Genomic DNA, 21,477 nt, shown 5'->3' with positions numbered 1-21,477 from the left:
AGAATTAACAAATGGGCAAGGTGCAGGGTGCACACGATAATTAATTTTTGTACACCCGTTTTTTGATTTTTTTGCATGATGCATTCCCGAACGTTTTATTTTGCAATTAGCGCTAAAATCCGTTATTTTTTAATAACTGAAAAATTGCACTTGTCTAATAAAACTCCTTCTTTATTTGGAATTGTTTTCCGAATAATCAAGCTTTTCGCTAGCTTAGAGGGGAAAACTTGTTAGGTGCAGTTTCTTCCATTTATAGGCCAGTTCTCAAGAAAAACGAAAAATTCATATAAAGTAATGCACGAGAAATGGAAAAGAAATTTTCTTCTAAAAAAATTTCTTAAATCAGTTTGCAGCTCTCAAGAAAAAATGCTCGTATAATTATTTCTTCAAGAAAATTCACAGCAAAGGTAAATTGTGTTTTTTAAAACAACAGAAATAATGAAAGATATTTATGTATCTTGTTTTTCCTAATAAACAAATCGTGGTGCAAAGCTCAATAACACTATTGAAAGAATAATATTTCTTATGATTTTTCTTGAGAGCTGGATGCTAAGCTTATACGGGAATTACTGAAAGTTCGCATTTTCCACAGTTCCGCCAAAGTGCATAATCTTTTTATCCAACGAAACTATTTTTTTTCCTGAATTCTCCATCTGAAATGCATTAAAACGCTATTGTTCTCGTTGTCGAGATATTGGAATTTGTCACGAAAGGAGTTCAAGTTCCACACTGTGGGGCGTATTTCAACGCATGAACTCATTTAAAACGCTGAAGGATCAATTGAAATTAGGGCCTCTTACTGCATCAATCTTAGTCCAATTTTTATGTAATCTGTGAAAAAGCAATAACTGAATCGGAATAGCTACCAACGTATAAACACAAGCTACATTCGCAACTATCAGGACCCAATGAAATCATTTTCGTAGATTTCACGAAAATCGAACCTAAGATGGACCCCGAACTTCATATCCGCTTTCGAGAGATCATTTAATTTGAAATCAGCTGAAAAGGTTTTCAGTGCAATTCGCTGAACGTTGGCTTTCAAATATTCGAAAGTTATCGGGTTGTCAGTGGGTTTATGTGAGCTCAAGAAAATAATACAGATGAAAAAGGAACTCAATTATCAAACTTTTTAGCAATGAATCCTTTATTGATTTACGTTTGTGGAGCAATATCTTGCTGGAATTCTACTTGCTCCTCCTAAGAGTACTGTACAGACTTCTTGGGGAATTTAAAGTGTAAATAATGTATTCCTACAGTTTCGGACGTTTTGAATGATCCCAGAAAATTATATTGAGAAAGAGAAGAAATGCGGCGCCTCGTAGAATTATCGTAGAAAGGAGAGTTTCATGCAGGATCATTACTATGCCAAATACTAAATTTTTGTGGCTTGGTCTAATGTAAGTATGTATATATATGAAGTTTCGGGTTTATAATAAAATTCAACAACCTCGATTTTGTTAATAAAATGTGTTTATTCTTTATCTTTTCATATCTCTTCTGTAGTTTGTAGTTAAAAAAAAACAGCTTAGTTTTAATGTAAACATAAAAAGGGACGTTTGAAAGAGGTCGTTCGAGTTACATTAAAAAAATTAAATTAGCGGTTATTCTTATAATTTAGTAATGTCTTTTGCTAAATAAGAAAACTAATGCAATAAACATCCATAAATTTCGCATACATAAGCCGAATACATTTATTTTTGGGATAATTTGGAATTCGATTTGTGTTTTGTGCGCGTCAACAATAATTCGCTTAAGTACAGGAAAATTACGGTAAAGCGATGATTTAAATGTCTTTTGTACTGTAAGCATATGTATATATGTATTATGTACATGCATATTCAGCCAACAAATATAAATAAAAATTAATGCATCTGCTTTTTCGGGTACCTTTTTTATTTTAAAACGCTGCTGCTTGGTTACATGAATGTAAATATTTTTTTTTTCCTAAATTGCATTATATCAAAATACATGCCTTTTCTTTTGCACTAATTCTCAGTAAGCATACATACATACATATTTACTATTTAAAATAACTAATCAAGATTTTATTTCGATCGCTTTACAGCGCTGTTATTTTATTATTGGTTTTTGGGATTTCGTTGAATTCCATTGGCGATGTTTTTTTTCTCCAAGTTGTAGGTAAGATTTACATTTACATATGTCTGTCTGTATATAAAAATTATTGCTATTTAAATTTATTTATATATCTGTGTGTGTGATTGGCAAGTCTGTTTCATGCATTGTTCCTTGTTTTTTCATTTTCTTTGTTTTTTTTTGTTCTTAATTTGAATTCTAAGATCCTATTCTGTTTTCATCCATTATTGTATGTATGTATATATTCTTTCGGCAGCGCCTTTCTTATTCAATTCTGTAATTTTCTATTTATTGCGTTTCATTGCACCTCGGTTAAAAATTAAACATTTTTCAATTACAACGAGTATTAACCGATTAATGCTAGTTCGTTAAAAAATAATTAATTTCATTAATAGCTTCATTTATCTATAAGTTAAACAAAAAAAAAAATCAACCGAAGTGTATGTATTTATGTTACTAAACTTAGTTATTTAATTGCAAGAAATTTGTTGCGAAAATTAATATTCGTAGCCAATTTGTGGTGATATGCTTCCACCAATTCGTAAGTGAGTATCCAGAGCGTTCATTGTCAATTTCATTCGCACCACCCAAACTGTTAGACCGTACTTCAGTTCTTTTAGATTTGTTTTTTTTTTTGTGTTTTTTTTTTGTGTGTTCGAAGTGACACTGGCAACTGTACAGCGTGTCCGTCTCACGGTTGCCGCCGCATTCCTCAACAGGACGGCATGCGGCGCATTCATCATCAGTCTGCCGACAGTTCATCGATGCGACAACGCACGGCGTGCTCCACCACCTCTAAGCTCGGGTAGTCCAGCTCTTTGACGAGGCACAAAGTTGCCGATAGCAAATTCGAACTCTGAAAATGCGAAAAAAATTGAATTATTTTATAAATTTTTTCAATGGAAGTTTAGTAAGCTTGTTTCGTGAAGCTTGAAATTTCAGCCGTATTATTTCTACAAATCGATGGTGCTCTGCACTAACGACACAATTCAAAATTCCTCAAGTGTTCTCACTTTTCACACTTACCCGATTTATGGGGCGCCTATGATAGCCCGAATAATGATTAAGTACAGCTGTTGAAACGGTGCTAGCTGAGTCACTGTAACGTCCATCGGGCCGCCTATAATGAAATAGTATGTATGCATAATTAATTTAAACCACTAATTCAAGAAAAAATCACAAATCACTTCATTACCTGGCTCGCGGTCGCTCCGCATCGTCCCAATCGCCGCCATTTTCACGCGCGCTGCCATTCCGATAAGCATAACGGTCACTGACCTCACTTCGACGCGGACCACCACTGCCGGCATGATGCAATGCAGCAGTGCTGCCAAATTGATTGTGCTGCTGCTGTTCCTCCCACTCAGTCAAATCGGTTTGGCTATGACGGTAATGGGCAGGATATGACGGACGGTCAGACTGGTAGTATTCCTGCCCAAAGAAAAAAATGGCAGAATGGAATAGCAACGCATATGCAAATACGAAAAATTTCAACAACAAAAATAACGTAGCTGAAAGCATCTGTACATACGTAAATTTAATATACTATTTTCGCACCAAAAAACAAACAAAAAAATAATGAATGATTTTAAAAATACCAAAAAATAACTGAAATGAGGATATTAATCGTATTAGTATTACCGCAACCTCAACTTACCTTCATCGATTGTGTAGATATGCTAGGTGGGATGGGCGCACGCTCCCGGTACCCAACATGCGGACTATCCTGATCCGAGCCCGGAGAGCGCTGTTATTACCAAAAGTTTCAATTTGTTAGTCAAACGCAATTTCGTATAGCCGCCGCGCAGTTTAGCGAACGTATGTATGTATGTATGTATGTACGTTGGTGTATGTTAAAATTTGTTGGAGTTACAATTTCGGTGTTTGAGTGCAAAAAAAATACATAACAAAAAATTGCTGGTTAGTTTAGATAAAGGGTGCGTCAAAGTGCTTAATATAAGCTGAGAGCCGTTGACTACGAGCACAATGACATACATATGTATTTGTCTTTGCCCAGCCCATACCACCTACCTATTCAGTTCACCTAAAAGTAGAGTCCTCCTCGCATATTTCATGCCATGAATTCATAATACAAATTTCACTGAAAAACGTTAATTTATGTATGGACCTACATACCTATGTTTTTGTACGTTTGCAAATGAAATGTTGCCGAAAAATCGCGTGACACTCGACAGTGGCATATTCACAATCGATAAATGCAAATGACTCTCAGAGAGCGGATAGGAGCGGTCCTCCTACAAAGGAGAAGGTAGTCGAATCCGTAAGCGGCCTAGAGTTTACATCCTTAAAAATAAGCTTCCATATCAAGAGGTGAATATTATAGACCCGTTAGACTATATTTTCTTCAAAAAAGTAAACTCCTTGACAATACTCTTTCTCTTATTTTATGGCAAATTCATACAAATTAATGATTTCGCTGACACATTCAAAAAACTCATATCGCCATCGACAAGGCGTTTAGATAACGAAGCTACAAAATTGAAAGCTGTGGCCTGTGGCCCGTCGTTTCCAATGTGTGTTCAAACATCGGTCATTATAGTGCTTTTCTCCGGTCGCGTACTAATCCGAAGGAAACGGTGATCCTACACAGTGCAATGCCTTGTTATGCTCTTGGTTACGAACCAGAATTTAGAGACTCCGTTCGAATACATACTGACGCCTCTATCTGCAAACAATTGAATAGGCATAAGCAAATTATGATTCCCCGTCGCAAAAAAAAAATGGTTCAAATATCCCATGGACTTTCCGCATATCGCTAGACTCTCAGCACAGTCCGAGGCTTGCTATGGTTGTATGTAAATTAGAAATACATTCATAATGGGTAGGTACTCGTAGTCAATGGATCTAGAGCTTTTGAGAGACTTCAGTTTACGTAAAAAATTAAAAAAAAAAATAATCGCAGCTACCAATGTTCTTACATCATTTTGATGATAGGACAACCGATTCACGTTCGTGTATGAATTATATTTCGGTGAAGGTGTATGCGCAGCAACTGGCTCCTGTGCAATGGGTGTTGACGGTGGTGCCAGAATAAAGACGTACGCAAAATTGCAAAATGAAAATGAATTAGTACAGTGTCCATTAGTAGTGATGTTTTTGTTGATTTGGTGGTTTAATTTAATGAGTTGGTGGATTTAAAATAAGCATGGGCGTTGCCTAATTGTGCGGGTAACACAATTCAAAAAAAAAGTTGCGGGTTTCGATTTCGCTTAAACTTCTCAAATTCATTTTTAGGCTAGCTGTTCTGGTTTTCACAAATCGAGTAAATTTTCCAAATTAAAATTGAGTGCTTCCATGCAAATAAATTCAAAAGATGGACGATTACTAGTTAGTACAGCAAAAAACATACTATTTAAGTGTTTGTGAAAGCCAGAATAGGGCAGATAGGAAACATAAAATAAATTTTGCAAAATTTTTTCGCAGTTTTTTTTTTTTTTGATTTTCAAAGTTTTTAAAATTGCAGACTAACTACTATTGTTTTACGAAAGCATTAACGCTACGCTATACATGAATGAAGTTGGGAGCACGAAATACCTGTGCGGGTGAGGCTGGTTTCGATACCTCATTGCTTTTGCTCGGCTCGCTGGCGCTTTCCTCTGTATTTGCCGGACTGTTTTGTTGGAGTGCAATGGGGTATAGTCATTGCGCTGGGTATGCAGTTACAGTTGCATGGCTATACTCAATCCCGACTCTTGCGTCCTCGTTCGCGCACTCTGGGCAACGTGAGCAACCCATGTGCGAGATGCGGTAACCAATCCGAGTGGAGCCTTGGGTCACGGCAGAAAGAGAGGGAGCTTCGGTGGGGCCACTCTGACTTATTCGGTTTAAGGGCTCACTGAAGTCTGCAGCGTCTGTTCACCAGTAGGTGCGGCTGCAAGCGGGTGTCTGCTTGGAGCAAGCGGCTCGCTATATAAACGTGTATTTGGTTGCGAAACCACCCCCGTCCCAGCAATGGGTTGTGCGCTGGGCTTGGGACCCGCCACGTAAAAACCACTTCCAGTGAAGAAGCAAGGCAAAGCCTCGGATGAGACCCCCCCTTATGATGACGACCACGGCAAATGTTTAAAGGACTACGATTTGAGGGCATGCACCTGGAATGTCCGGACCCTTAATGGGGAAGGTGCCTCTGCCCGGCTGGTTGATGTCCTCGTAAGGACAAAAGCTGACATCACCGCCATCCAAGAAATGCGTTGGACGGGGCAAGGCAAAGAATGTCTGGGGCCTTGCGACGTCTACTACAGCTGCCATGTAAAGGAGCGCAAATTCGGAGTTGGATTTGTGGTGGGAGAGAGACTCCGTCGCCGAGTACTGTCGTTCACCCCGGTGGACGAGCGTCTAGCCACAATCCGCATCAAAGCGAGATTCTTCAACATCTCGCTCATCTGCGCCCATGCCCCGACGGAAGAGAAGGATGAGGCATCCAAGGATCTCTTCTATGAGCGCTTGGAGCGCACGTACGAGCGCTGCCCCCGTCATGATATCAAAATCGTGCTTGGCGACTTCAATGCCAGGGTGGGCAAAGAAGGGATCTTTGGAACCACCGTCGGAAAATTCAGCCTCCACGACGAAACGTCCGACAACGGATTGAGGCTGATCGACTTCGCCGGGGCCCGAAACATGGTAGTATGCAGTACTAGGTTCAAGCATAAAAAGATCCATCAAGCTACCTGGCTGTCTCCGGATCGAAAAACGAGAAACCAAATCGATCATGTTGTGATAGACGGAAGGCACGCTTCCAGTGTTTTAGACGTACGCACACTCCGAGGCCCAAACATCGACTCGGACCACTATCTTGTTGCAGCCAAGATACGCACCCGCCTCTGTGCAGCAAAAAATGTGCGCCCAAATATGCAAGGAAAGCTTAACGTCGAAAAGCTGCAATCACAACAGACAGCCAGCGCTTTCGCTACTCGACTCTCACACCTGCTCTCAGAGAGCACTCTTCAACAAACCGACATATGCGAGCAGTGGAACCACATTTCCCGCTCATTAAGTACCGCCGCCGAAGAAGTAGTCGGATTTCAGCGAGCCCGAAAGAACAACTGGTACGATGAGGAGTGTCAGGAAGCTGCAGAGAAAAAAGATGCCGCCTACAGGGCCACGCTGCGATCGGGCGCAACGCGCGCTATGTGGGACCGCTATAGGGATCTGAAGAGGGAAGCGAGACGTATTTGCCGCAACAAGAAGAGAGAGGCAGAAATACGTGAGTGCGAAGAGCTTGAAATGCTGGCCGACAGGAGGAATGCCCGAAAATTTTACCAGAGAGTTAGGCGACTTACGGAAGGTTTAAAGACCGGGGCGCACTCCTGTAAGAACAATAATGGCGACCTAGTAACTGATGTCCAGAGCGTACTTAAATTATGGAGGGAACACTTTTCCGCCCTACTAAATGGCAGCAGCACAGAAAGTTGTGGAGAAGAAGAACCCGAGCCCGCAGTCGATGATGACGGAGTCGACGTTCCACCGCCTGACTATGACGAGGTACGTATAGCAATAACGCGGCTGAAAAACAACAAAGCCGCTGGAGCTGACAGCCTGCCAGCTGAGCTATTCAAGTACGGCGGCGAGGAGTTGATAAGGTGCATGCATCAACTCTTGTGCAGAATATGGTCAGATGAACACATGCCCGACGACTGGAATTTAAGTGTGCTCTGCCCAATCCACAAGAAAGGTGACCCCGCCATTCGCGCCAACTACCGCGGGATCAGCCTTCTAAGCATAGGTTACAAGGTCTTATCGAGCGTATTGTGCGAAAGACTGAAGCCCACCGTCAATGAACTGATTGGGCCTTATCAGTGTGGCTTTAGACCTGGCAAATCCACCATAGACCAGGTATTCACAATACGCCAAATCTTGGAAAAGACCCGCGAGAAAAGGATCGACACTCACCACCTATTTGTCGACTTTAAAGCCGCTTTTGACAGCACTAAAAGGAGTTGCCTATACGCCGCTATGTCTGAATTTGGCATCCCCTCAAAACTCATACGGCTGTGTAAAATGACGTTGAGCAATACCACCAGCTCCGTCAGAATTGGAAAAGACCTCTCCGAGCCGTTCGCCACAAAACGGGGTTTCAGACAGGGCGACTCCCTTTCATGTGACTTCTTTAATCTGATGTTGGAGAAGATAATAAGAGCTGCAGAACTGAACCGCTCAGGAACAATTTACTACAAGAGCGTGCAATTGCTGGCTTATGCCGATGACATCGACATCATCGGTAACAAAAACCGCGAAGTCTGTTCTGCCTTTTCCAAGTTGGATAGGGAAGCAAAGCGCATGGGTCTGGTGGTAAACGAGGACAAGACGAAGTATCTCCTGTCATCAAACAAACAGTCAGCACATTCGCGCCTTGGTACCCACGTCACTGTTGACAGTTACAATTTCGAGAAAGTAGAGAATTTCGTTTACTTGGGAACCAGCATTAACACCGATAATAATGTCAGCATTGAAATCCAACGTAGAATCACTCTTGCCAACAAGTGCTACTTTGGACTGAGTAGGCAATTCAGGAGTAAAGTCCTCTCTCGACGTACGAAAACCACGCTCTATAAGTCACTCATCATGCCCGTGCTGGTATATGGCGCAGAAGCATGGACAATGACAACATCCGATGAGGCGGCTCTTGGGGTGTTTGAGAGAAAGATTTTGCGGAAGATTTACGGTCCTTTACGCGTTGGCGACGGCGAGTACCGCAGACGATGGAACGATGAGCTGTATGAGCTTTACAACGACATAGACATAGTGCAGCGAATTAAAATACAGCGGCTCCGCTGGCTTGGCCATGTCGTTCGAATGGACACCGACGCTCCAGCTCTGAAAGTATTCAACTCGGAACCCGCTGGTGGTAGCAGAGGAAGAGGGAGGCCCCCACTGCGATGGAAAGATCAGGTGGAGAAGGACTTGGCTTCACTTGGCGTTTCCAATTGGCGCCAGTTGGCACAGAGGAGAAACGACTGGCGTGCTTTGCTGAACTCGGCCAAAATCGCTTAGGCGGTTACAGCGCCAAAAAAGAAGAAGAAGAAGAAGTTTTGTTGCGAGGGCTTCGTTTGATTGATTGCAGTGTTGATATTAGCAGAGGTGCAATTAATTTTTTAGTATTTCAGTAATAGGTTAGTTCAAGGGGTTTTGTTTGTGCGCGATGTCCGTATTGTAAGCGTGAATTTAAATTAGAATTAGTTATTAGTAAGTTAAAATAGATCTTAAAATACTTTCGCAAATCGAAATACTAATTTTTAATTGAAAAAAAAAAACGAGAATTTCATATTAATATATACTCAAGAAAATTTGGCAATCAATTTATTTCTACACAATTCAATAAGTGCTTGAAGCTGCGAATGATCACGGTACATTATACTATACATTCGTATGTATATATACATATGTACAAACATATATTCTAAGAGTAGTAGCCGCATAATTAGGAAACCTTTACAGGGAACAGTCTCCCAAATACAGAGTTTTTTTGGTTAATTTTGAATTATAAGACCACCACTCTTTACTGAAATCGATTGCGGCTACTTTGGACGACCATCGCGCCAATAAACTGAAATCTCGAACCTTTTTTTATTTTAAGTTCCATAAATAAACCCAACCACTGCCTATTTTTCAATACCTAGAAAACGAAAGAAATTCGCAAAACGAATTTCGGCTTCATCAGCATACCAAGCCCGTTAAGCCCGAAGGTAAGTTACTACACTAATCAATACCACATATCGTTACCTTAATTCACAAAGGCACTAACCAAAAATTTTTTTTATTTTAGAGGAGACGCAAGAAACATTATAAAAATAGTATCACGAACAGGTAGAGCTTTTGAAAAAGTGAAAATAAAAAATTTAATTAAATAATAAAAAATAAAATTTTTATTGAAGGTGTACCAAAATCTGTAAAAAAAAGCAGTTTCGGGTTGATTAGGGCCTTTTTGAATTAAGGTAACGATATGTATGTAGAATGTATGTACATATGTACACTAATGATCAAAGTGCTGAGTATGAATCAAGTGTTGAAATCGATTTGTTTGCGGTGGTGAAGATGCATCAGTGCAATCAGAGTTATATCCTTCTCATAAAATTACCTCTTTCATTGGACTCGAACTGCGGCGCTGCTGATATTGTTGCGGTGACGAATTATGTTGGTACTGTGACGCCGCTTGTTGTTGTTGTTGTTGTTGTCTGTGTTGTGGCGGGTACTGATTTTGTTGTGATTGCTGCTGCAGCTGTTGTTGTTGTTGTTGCTGCTGAGGAGGTGAAGGCTGTTCATAACGCTGTGTTGGCTGTTGTTGCGCATAGCTATCCTCGTACACGTCCTCCTCTTCTCGCGTCCCGCCGGAACCACTACCGCTGCCGCCGCCGCCACCACGCAAAGCCTCATCGAGCTCCTCCTGTGTCACCTCAACATTATCCAACTTCTTCAGATTTGGCAGGGCGCGAAGCACTGTTTGGCGGTAACTAGTAAAAAAAAAAAAGGGAAAATATTTGTGCATTTTGGGATGCGATTCTATTCAAACAATCTATGTATCTGAGTCTCACTTGGGCCCAACCCGATCACAGCACGGATTCTCCTCCAACCATAAATACTTGAGAGCAGGCAAGCTTTGCAGATAGGCGATTTCATTAATATCCTGTATATTGTTTTTACGCAAATATAATTCCTGAAGTTTGTGGCAGTCTTCAAATGGTTGCAATGTGGTAATTTTGTTGACGCTGAAATAAAAAGAAGAGCCAAAAAAATTGTTGTAGTCGTAGTTAAAAACGCTCACAAAGAGATCTGCTCGAGCGCAGCAGGCGTGAGAAGCGCGGGAGTAATGCCTATTGCTAGCCAGCCCCCTGCTTGGTCGCCTTGGAGCGTTTCATCGAATATTACTAAAACAATGATTCTGTCAATTTTGTATAATGATATAAATGAAGCACCGTGGCTCACTCCCGTCAGCAAAAAATCAATGTTAATTCTTAGCCACGTCAAACTTGCCTGTTATTGTACTAAAATTTAATGCGCTATAAAACTGCGTACCTAAAAATTAAAAAAAAAATTTAAATTTTTGGGACAACTTGGTCTTACAATACACATGTTTATGTAGTTGAATGAAATGAAATTTAGATTTTCATAATCGGGATCAAAACTATGCAAGCCGTTTTTACAAAAGTAAAAGCCTAATACTACCGAAATTATTGGGGGCAAAATCGAAGTTTCGAATATTTAGGAGAAATACCGAACTTTAGTCGATTGTGTTACTTTTAATGAGTCCGACCAATTCGCACAGAAATTTTGTACAAATAGAGCAACGTTTACATATGTACATACATATACATATTTATTTTTTATATGGAAAAAAATGCGTAGGACAGTCTGCAAAAAAAAAATCTCAAAAATCAACGCGAATTTTTAGACATTTGAAATTTGCACATTTTTATACTAAAATTTAATGGACTATAAAACTGCATACCTGAATTTTTTTAGAAATTCGTATTAAAAAGTTCGCAATTTTGCAGACTTTTCATAATTTTCGTACACAGTACCATTCTTGGATTTAAATGGGGTTTGTTAAAATATAAGCCATAGTTTAATACAAAATTAACAAAAAAAATTTTAGCATGTATAACATTGCGAATATTAGCAAAAAAAAGAGCAGCACGCTCAATTTTGTGAGTAACAGTACAGTAATGATGACTGCATTTCCTTAAACGAAGCTTTAATCAACTGCAACGTAAATCAAGCAACATATGCACAAACATGGATTTGTTAAATAAATGTAAACAGAAAATAAACCTTCCACCTAGTTTATATTTCGTTCAAAGAAGTGAATCATTCATGTATGTATATGTATATATTTATGTACATAATTCTTTTGTTTCAAAAGATTACTCATCCCTACTAATAATCGAAACTCTTATTCTCCTCGTAGTTTGCGTGTAATTTATATTCATTTTGACTTAATTGTTTTGCCTTTGTCGTCAGTTAACCAAAATCGGTAAGCGACGTCATTGCTGGTGATGTTTTCGAAATTCATTTTGTTTATAATGAGCGCTCGCTCATGTTACAATAGTCCAAATTACATAATGCCACAAGAAAGTAATAAAGACAAAAAAGAAACTAGAAGACACATCATAAAATAAACAAACGAGCTTCTCTTAAGTACTGCTGTGGTTTTTGAGTGTCATCAAAGCGCCGTTAGAGCCATATAAAAGATATGTAAATACATACATACAATATATAAGGTACATATCGCCATTGTCAATGCAAAGAGCTCTAAACAACAAATTTTAAAATTTTACTGGAGAAGCAAATTTTACATAGAAAATGCTTTCAGGGCCATCTTTAAGATGTCAATTAATATCTCGTAGTCTTTAAGAGACGCGGAGTATGATTAAACTTTGGATTTTGCTATAGGTAGGAATGCACCACAAACTATCCGAAGCTATCCGAAAATATTAAGCAAGGCAAAATGGTAAGGGCCTTGTTCATTTAAATCGAGCATTGATTGATATGAGCGAATGTATTTACATATCTAAATACTAATGCGTATGTGTGTATGTACATACCTACATACAATAAATCTCGAACAAGCTTAGTGTGAACACCTGTCGCAGCTGTGTAAGAAAATATTGTCATGCACATGTATGTACAGTAGGGTGGTCCAAAAACAGTAAAGTCGAAATTGTAACGCTCTCACCCCCCCTAGGATTGTTCTATATCGAAACCGAAATCAAAAAATATTTAGAGGTCGCTCAAAGCGCTCAAAGTTTTCCAGGTATTTTTATATAGGAAAAATAGATTTTTTCGTAGAAATGGTATAGAATTCTTGAAAGTCAATATTTTTCGATCGGTAAACTCTGGTTCTCTTCAAGAGACTTTCAATAATAATTCCCAATTGTTTATTGATCTGGTTCGAGGGTGAATCTGTATAGCATAGTTGGTGGCAAGTTCGAAATGGGTGAATATCGTTGGTCCACATAAATCCAGTATACATAGAATTATGTGAGATAAAATCCTTTAACTGCCAAATTAATGCCTTTGTGGGCATTCTTCAAGAATTGTGCTTATTATGGTAAATAATAAAAATAATAAAGTAAATTTTTTTATTTTTAATCAAAATACCATAATACATATTTCAAATCTAGCAATTGTAAATGGAATGGTAAATAATTTACAACGCACTCTAATCTAAATAATTGTTTAGCATAGATACAATTTTGTACCTGTACAGCCATTAAAATGGTAATATTGCGATCAAAATTAAGGAAATAAAAAAATATTTCGTGTACAAAATCTATGGGAAATCAATTTATTCGGAATTTTCTATTCGGAAATTTTTTTCAATTTTCCTTGGCCAGAGACAAACGCAACAGAAAAACAGCTCATATAGTGATTTAAATTTTTAAATATTTGGCAACTCTATTGAAAATTATTAATTCTGGTTAAGAGTGCATTGAAATGTCTTGCATTTCCTGAATACGTTGCAATATTTTACTCGATTTATATATAAAAATATTGCAATAAAAAATGTTATTTAAATACCATAGAACAAACCTTGGGTCAGGTATATGAATTTCTTTTGTATTAAATTATAAAAATAAAAATAACTTTCGTTGGTTATTTCTGTTTAACAGCTATTTACGTCCTCTTTCATTTGACACCAAATTTGTTTAATTTGGATAAGCGGTCTGTTTATTATTAGGAAACGACTTTATTTATAAGCACTTTCAAGTGGCTCATGAGTTTTGAGCAGTGTTGCCAGAGAGTCCTAAATCTAAATGGTTTGTAGGTGTCCAAGGTTGCTAGATACTAGTAGCTCGGGTATGTAGCAGCGTTGGGGGTTAATCAATTAATTTTTCAACCCACTTGGGAATTTATTAAAAAAGTAATTGCAATTAAACTTCAATTACACATTGCATTTAAATAAAATGTAATTAAATTAACTTATTTAAAATTAATTTAATTGCAATTAAAATAAATAAAAACGGAAAGCTTTATTAGGCTATTATAGGAAATTATAACTGTTGATTCGTCTAAGAACAAAAAAATAAAATTTTGATAATTGAAAATATCCCTAAGAAAATCACTAAAGATATTGTATCCCTAATTTTTTCCCTCATGGCCTAGAATCACCCTAAATCTGGGGAGAATTACGCTAAACTGGCAACACTGGTTTTGAGTTGTGTCGTAATTGCAAAGGACCATCGATATGTATGGTATATATGCAAGTATGTATGAAATTTATTCTGTACAAAAAACGGTTACTTCAGGGTCATCATGATTTTCTTATTTCTGTTATGTTTGCTTCTTCAGAAAACTATCTTTTGTTAACCTTTGCCATCTGGCGTCAAGCGGTCTTGTCAAATAGAACTATTACAACAGAAATGTAACTTTATTTTTACAAAGTAAATTCGCAATGGAATATATATTTATGTACAATAAAGGAATAAATAGAAATGTTGAATTGTGCAAACCGCAGCAAATGCGTGCAGTTTTTATCGCAATGTTGTTTTCTTATTTATAAATAGAGCTGAGAGAATGTCTACCTTTCCCGATGCTTCAAAATACATTCTAAACTAAAGGTATAAATACACCAAATGCTTACACACTTGTGCATCGTCTAAATTCTTAATTAGCTCTAAATAGCGAATTCCCCCAAAGTGTGTAATTAAATACCATTTCTATTTCGGTTTTTTTTTGGTTCCCTAACGCTTTCTTTATTTTTTATATTTTTTTTTCTTTTGAACGAATTGAAAGTTTTTATCAGCGTATTGAAAAGTCATTAATCAATTGAAAAATTGGGTTTGTTACTTCAGAGGTGAGTGAGGCTTGTGTGTTTTATATGTTTATGTTAGGCCCAGCAGGTGGCCGAAAACATAAGTAACCAATAATCAAATCGTTTATTTATGTATTTATACAATTTGATACAGTTATTGTTGGTTTTTGACTGTAATCAATTTTAAAATTTCCTTTCATTATAAATAGCTTTAGCTTAAAGTTTAAAAAAGAGAGAATACATAGATTTGCAACAGACTTTAACTTGCCGTGATGAGGCACTTTTGGTATCGAAGATTTTTACCCGTTCGCCGATAGCAGAGATATACATATGTGATGCTAGGTAAACGATGGATTTTTTTTATATCGTTGTCAACTAACCTTAACTTTTTAACCACATAAACTGATAAGCTATGGTTTAATTTCTTCGGCTATTTTAAAGTGATACTACTTAGTCATAAATTGTTTATTCAAGGCAGCTATTGCAATTCAACAGTCAAAAAATTATTCAATAAATTTTTTCGATTACTTTCTAAATTACTTCGAGGAATGGAATTGGAAGCAAAAATTTTATTTTTCCATTCCTTTCAAATGAATTGAAAAAATGTTTTCACATTTTCAATTCCTTTCAAACGAATTGGAAAACCCCAATTACATTACTAGCACGTAATTAATTCCTTGTAATGGAATTTAAAAACAAAAAAAATACTTTTGAAATTACTTTTAAGTTATTAAAAAAGTAATCAATTCCTTTGCTGTGGACTGAAGGAATTGATTACTAATTACAATACCTTGTAATTTGTAATTGAGAGTAATATAATTCCTAAGGGAATCATTACGGCCCAGCTCTGTTTAACAGGTTCTACATATGGTAATCGTATGGATTAGTTTTGTATTTTGTGAAAAAAAAGAGCAATCGAATATTTTTAACAAATCTACAGCTGGACGTAATAGTTTAGAAAACTTGTTGCTCGCCTACACGTTCTCCAGCTCAATCCATCTACATACATACATACAATACATACACATGTACATACATAACATTTAAGATATTCAAAAGCGTTTTGGCCATATTTGCACATTGCGTTGATTTCGCAAAGCAGCGACTTTAAAACACACATGCATACTCACTTACACCTCCAAACTATATTAAGCGGTTACTCTATTAGAGTGAGCACATTTCGATTTCGATCAATTGCCTTCATCGACAACAGTGCATATACATACATACATATGTAGTATGCATGTAAATACCCTGCAGGGAAAGCTACAAGTTGTGAGACAAGTTTTTTCCTTTATAACCGACTTCAAAAAAAAGGAGAAGGTTATCATTTTGTCGGTATATATTTTTTTTATTTATGTTACCACATAACTTTGGACCACGTCAACCGATGTCGATAATTTTTTTCTATCGAAAAGGTAGTGTCCCCGAGGTGGTCCTAGTTTGGTTTAGATCCGATCATTGCAAATTGGAAATTGGAAATTGGTTTAGATTTTTCGAATTAAATCAAAGCGGATTCCAAATTTGATGTCCGAATTTCGATTGGCTTCACATTCTTCATTTTTTCTTCGAAATATGATCTGTCAAATTTTGAATTTTTTCGTGATTCTGACTAAATAATCATGTACTTCCTCAAATTAGTATTATCGTAGAGACTTAATTGTTGACTCTCACCAAATAAACCACCTCGTCATAAATAAAAAATATTTTAAAAATAATGTACATATGTATGTATGCGCGCGTGGGCTTTCTGAAACGAAATGATTTAAGCCAATGCATAAATTTTCTAAGCATTGAGAACGCAATGAGCTGTAACATGGGCCTGGCAATTATCGTTAATCGCCTCAAAAAATGCACATATGTATGTATGTACGAATGTAAGTATATACTATGAATGTATGTACATACCTATGTGGACATTTACTATTAAACTTAAACATATGAAATACATCTACGAATCTATAAATTCAAGCTTTTCTTATATGTAAATCGCTTGGTCGCTTAGCACTTCCATGCGATCTGTCTAACTTGCTTACAAATGTACATACATATATTTCAGTATGCACGTACATGACTGTGTGTGTGCGTGTGTGAGCATTGACATAAAGTGTTTACTCAGCAAAATGCTCGCAAAAGCGGCCTTGACAATCAAATTGATTTTTTTTAGAGACTTTAGCACTTTGTCGCCATTCAATGCCGACAACAGCGGCCGCCCTTTTATGGTAATTTGAAATAGGAAATCAACTCGAAAAGGAATTAATTTCAGGCATTCTTTAGTGGGTGCTTAAGCGCAACAACATGTGTGCCCCATTACCCAACACTCGAAGATTGGGGGCCATCGCACAGCAGGAAAGTGTGATCATTCAGTTGGCTCAGATACCATAAATATAGGTATTTATATATATGTAAATATATATATAGGTACATACATATGTACATACATTAGGGTGGTCGTTAAATGTAGGAAGCAAATTTGTATATACGATTTCATAAGCGTCAACCCCTACGTCGATGCTACTATAGCCGAGGATATCACATAAATTTTAGTCCCGATTGGAGACGATTAAAGCGTGTCGCATAGGGGTCAAATTTCAGATTACCCTATGAAGACGTCTTAACGGACTCCTATCGAGACCAAAATTTATATGTGATATCTTCGACTATAGTAGTATCGATTTTGGGTATTAGAAGAAAAAAATTATGATTTAAATTTTTTGAGTCTCTATAGAAGAATCTGAATCATGTCCCCCGTGCGACACGCCTTAATCGCCTCCAGTCGGTAGCAAAATTTATATGTGATATCTGTGACCGTGGTATTACCGATTGAGGGGGCGAGACTGAAAAATATCGCTCATTTGATTTTTTTGAGGACCACCCTAATGTATATACATATATACAAATTAACATAATGGTTTCTTTAAACTCTCATACAATTTTAATTTGACGTTTATGTGTGGATCTGAATGAGGAAAGATCAAAATTTGGCAATTTGTATTGATATTTTATATGTATGTATGTATTTGTATGCATGTATGTATGTACATATGTATGTGCGCACGTAACGTCAGCTTAATTACTACTTAAAAATACGAAATTATTCGTATCTGTTGGAAATGTGTTTTCAAAAACACTCCCAAAATAGAGATTTTTCCAACCCAACGGAAACTAATTTTTGTCGGTCAAAGTTTCTTTTAAATCAGTAAAACCAATTGTGTCTTAACTTCCCTGTATTTATTTACGTAAATAACAATCTTTCAACTCGTTTGTCGCTCGTATGCTGAAAGAATGACATAACTAAAGACCCAAAACTTTGTTCCTATTGAGTAAAAAAAACAACGTACGCAGTCAGAAATTTTCTATACAACGTCTAGTGCTTGCCGACATTTCATCAACTAAGATTTTTTTTACATTACTAAAACAGGCCCTTGGGATGCTAAGCTATAGTAATAAAAACAATTGTGGCACTGGATGAGTTTTCTTAAACAAAATCTCTGAGCTGAGATGAGGGCTAGCGCAGAAAGACTAAGCTCAGATGACCAATTCTAGCGGTGAGATATGTTCAGTGTAACGCAACTAAACTCCCCAAAATGTCTATCCATCGGTTTTTTTTTTTGTATACCAAATACTTATACGAGTTGATCAAACTTTGAATTATTCTCTATTATTAATCGATCGATATACATATGTATGTACATATAAATATATATATATCTACACAAATAAATATTTTTTATATATGTTTGCATATGAGCCGTTTGTTTATTTTGATAGTGGCATAGGTCACTTTACACCTCTTGTGCTTTAATTACCTGTAACCAAATGCATCTGTAAATCATACTATCGTCATAAATTATTGAAAAAAACCATTTCAACTTTGGCTTATGAGATTTAACGAATAGCCAGATACAAGCAACCGGCCATTTAAGCCATTTAAGCACAAGAGATTGTGAAAAGTGGCTTATGCCACTTTCAAAATAAGCAGCTCATACACATATGTATGTATGTATACATATCTTACCTCAGCGCCAAAACCTCAACACCACGCATTCTTTTAATTATGGAGACATCGCTGAGATCACTTCCCCTGCAAATAGAAAACAAAACAATCACCGAAGTGAACAATTAAAACTTGTTTATTTTTTCGTTTTAAAATTTATCTTTAAGCCATTAAGTCAGCTTGCATAAATACATATCGTCAGCTTAGAACGAAAAGTTTCCAAGTCCACTTTTTCTGAAAAATTATATTTGTGGAATTCAATTCGAAGGCAGTTATTTAAGATTGGAATACGCGAAATTTTGTAATACAGTTTTCACAAAATACGTGCTTGCAGAAAATCAGTTTGGATTTTGATTTGAAGGGTAAAATTTAAAAAAAAAAAACTCAACTTAGTAACTTTTCACTTTAAGCTAACGATATGTACATGCAAGTAGATGGGTTCAAACGACTTTATATCTGTCACGTCCGGAATCTCATTTTAATTTAAAATAAAACCAACAACGAATTGATTCTCATTAGATATGAATTGGTTGTAATGGTCCTTAATTTGAATTTATTCAAAAAATGTTTAAGAAAGGAGAACCTCGCAGAGGTTTGCTTAAGTATTTTTACATGTACTCTAAAGCCACTTCTGTTTTTGTCACATCCGATATGACCTCATTTTCAGAAATCAGTGTTTCAGGCGCACCTAATTTTTTTGTCAACCAAAGGACGATATAAAAGCAACACAACGGCAAATTTTTTTTTATAAGTGACTTCCGTTTTCATATGATTTATTTAACTCTATGTAAAGGCGCACGAATGTCTCGTCCGACATCATGGAAACACCCATATGTAACTAGTAGGGCATTCAATCCCGGGATCCAGAATTATTTTCTATGTAAAATTTCAAATATAGATAATTATTTAGGTACAAAAAGGCATACATATGCAAATATTTAGACCTCTTTTTAAAGACCAAGTTTAACCTTTTATGTTGTATTATATATGTAAGTTAAACGATTCATTTTGTTTTACCTAGTTGCCATCAAGCGAAAACAAGAAGCGAAACTCGAAGACGGCGAAACGGCGCAAGCGCATAGCTGCACTTAAAAAAAAAATCCACATTTTTCAGCTTCTGTCGCAACGGGCGTTGCATTCTTACGAGGACTTGAAGACAAACCTGTTTTATAGACACATAGCTTGTATACATACACACTTTCATACATACATATGTACATATGTATGTGTATGAAACTAATTTATCTGTATGTAACCATGGTATGCCTTTCCCAGTGCCCATTTTTAGTAAGTACTATGTATCTCTATCTATGTACATTAGGGTGGATCGACAAAAAAAGTTTTTCCAGTCCACCCCTAGGATTAAAGATATTTTGAAGGCGATCCCAAAAAAAATTTTTTTTTTTGCCACGCCCCCCCGATGGGCTATTTACTTTTTTTGACACAGACTAAAAAAAATTGGAATTTAGGTATGATGTGAAACGAGATACCGACAGTCACTACTAGAATTCGAACTCGGAGTAAAAAATGATTAAGGTAAGAATTGTGGCGGCATCCAAGCCATGAACAATGGTGTACGGCTCATTAAATCGGACTTAAAATGGCGACGTAGTGTCAAAAAAAGTAAATAGCCCATCGGGGGGGCGTGGAAAAAAAAAAATTTTTTTTGGTATCGCCTTCAAAATATCTTTAATCCTAGGGGTGGACTGGAAAAACTTTTTTTTTGTATGGGGACCGATCCACACTAATGTACATACATGCATACATATTCATGTATGGGTTAAGCGAGTGTGTCACGCTTGGAAAAACGGCAATGGGTTAAGTGGAAAGCGCTTGTTAGCTGATGCGAACGCTCTACATTTATTCCAAAGCTTAAAGATGGGAAAATTACTTGAACCAGAAACTACATACATACATATGTATGTACATGTATACGTGCATATGTACATATCGATGTATATACACACTTACTATGTACAAACATATGTACAGTACAAGTCCAAGAAGTCCAGCAAAGCTAGCACTTTCAAAGTAGAGCTTCATTGCAGATGCGCTTAAAACTTAGTATACGAAATAGAAACTATTTAGTTACATACAAAAGTTACACTATGACATCTATAATTGTCACTCTAATGCGGTGTTTACATGAGCCGATTTTACGGGCAAATTTTAGTTGAAAGCAACAATCACCTGGTGTGAACGAACGGCCTTTCAACTAATCGCCTCCAAAATTGCCGCATGTAAACAGCGTATAATTCTTCAGTGATATGTATGTATGTAGTTCCAATCATTCTTTCGTTAGGATTTTTGTGAAATGTTGGCGAGATGTATGTACAATGAATTTAATAAAAATGAATTTTAATAAAAATTTTTGTTTTGTATTGGTAATAAACTATGTATGAAAAAGCATCTGTGAAGTGCAGAATTAAAGCGTATTTGAACCGCCTAACAAATATCTATTTAGAGCAGCGATGAGCAGAGAGAGCTTTTACTCTGCACGCGCCAATACAAAATGTAAATGGAAGCTTAAAAGAGCTTTGCCCGCGGGCAAGACAGTGCCCCATCAGTGATTTAAAGTAAACAAACCCCCCGCTATTGGGGTTTGCGTAGCACT

At 36.9% G+C, this 21,477-nt stretch overlaps 2 protein-coding genes across 3 annotated transcripts in view; both read right to left on the bottom strand.

Annotated features, from left to right (window-relative positions):
* LOC118748006 (glutamate decarboxylase) overlaps positions 1 to 21,477 on the bottom strand; it is a 90,266-nt gene that overhangs the window by 22,533 nt on the left and 46,256 nt on the right. The window lies entirely within an intron of this gene.
* On the bottom strand, positions 2,737 to 19,524 carry LOC118747500 (myb-like protein AA). The gene is made up of 9 exons (XM_036481551.1): positions 19,520 to 19,524; positions 18,885 to 18,950; positions 10,647 to 10,820; positions 10,193 to 10,565; positions 5,037 to 5,117; positions 3,755 to 3,844; positions 3,293 to 3,528; positions 3,124 to 3,217; positions 2,737 to 2,953 (listed from the first exon to the last, which is right to left on the bottom strand). The coding sequence occupies exons 1-9, from the start codon at positions 19,522 to 19,524 to the stop codon at positions 2,840 to 2,842; spliced, it is 1,233 nt and encodes a 410-aa protein (XP_036337444.1). The 3' UTR covers positions 2,737 to 2,839.

This window comes from Rhagoletis pomonella, unplaced genomic scaffold (genome assembly GCF_013731165.1).
Source record: "Rhagoletis pomonella isolate Grant_MI unplaced genomic scaffold, Rhpom_1.0 Rhpom_scaffold_00012, whole genome shotgun sequence".
In the NCBI taxonomy this organism is placed as follows: domain Eukaryota; kingdom Metazoa; phylum Arthropoda; class Insecta; order Diptera; family Tephritidae; genus Rhagoletis; species Rhagoletis pomonella.
Note: the sequence above shows the minus strand (reverse complement) of the source record. Positions and strands in the feature narration are given on the sequence as shown.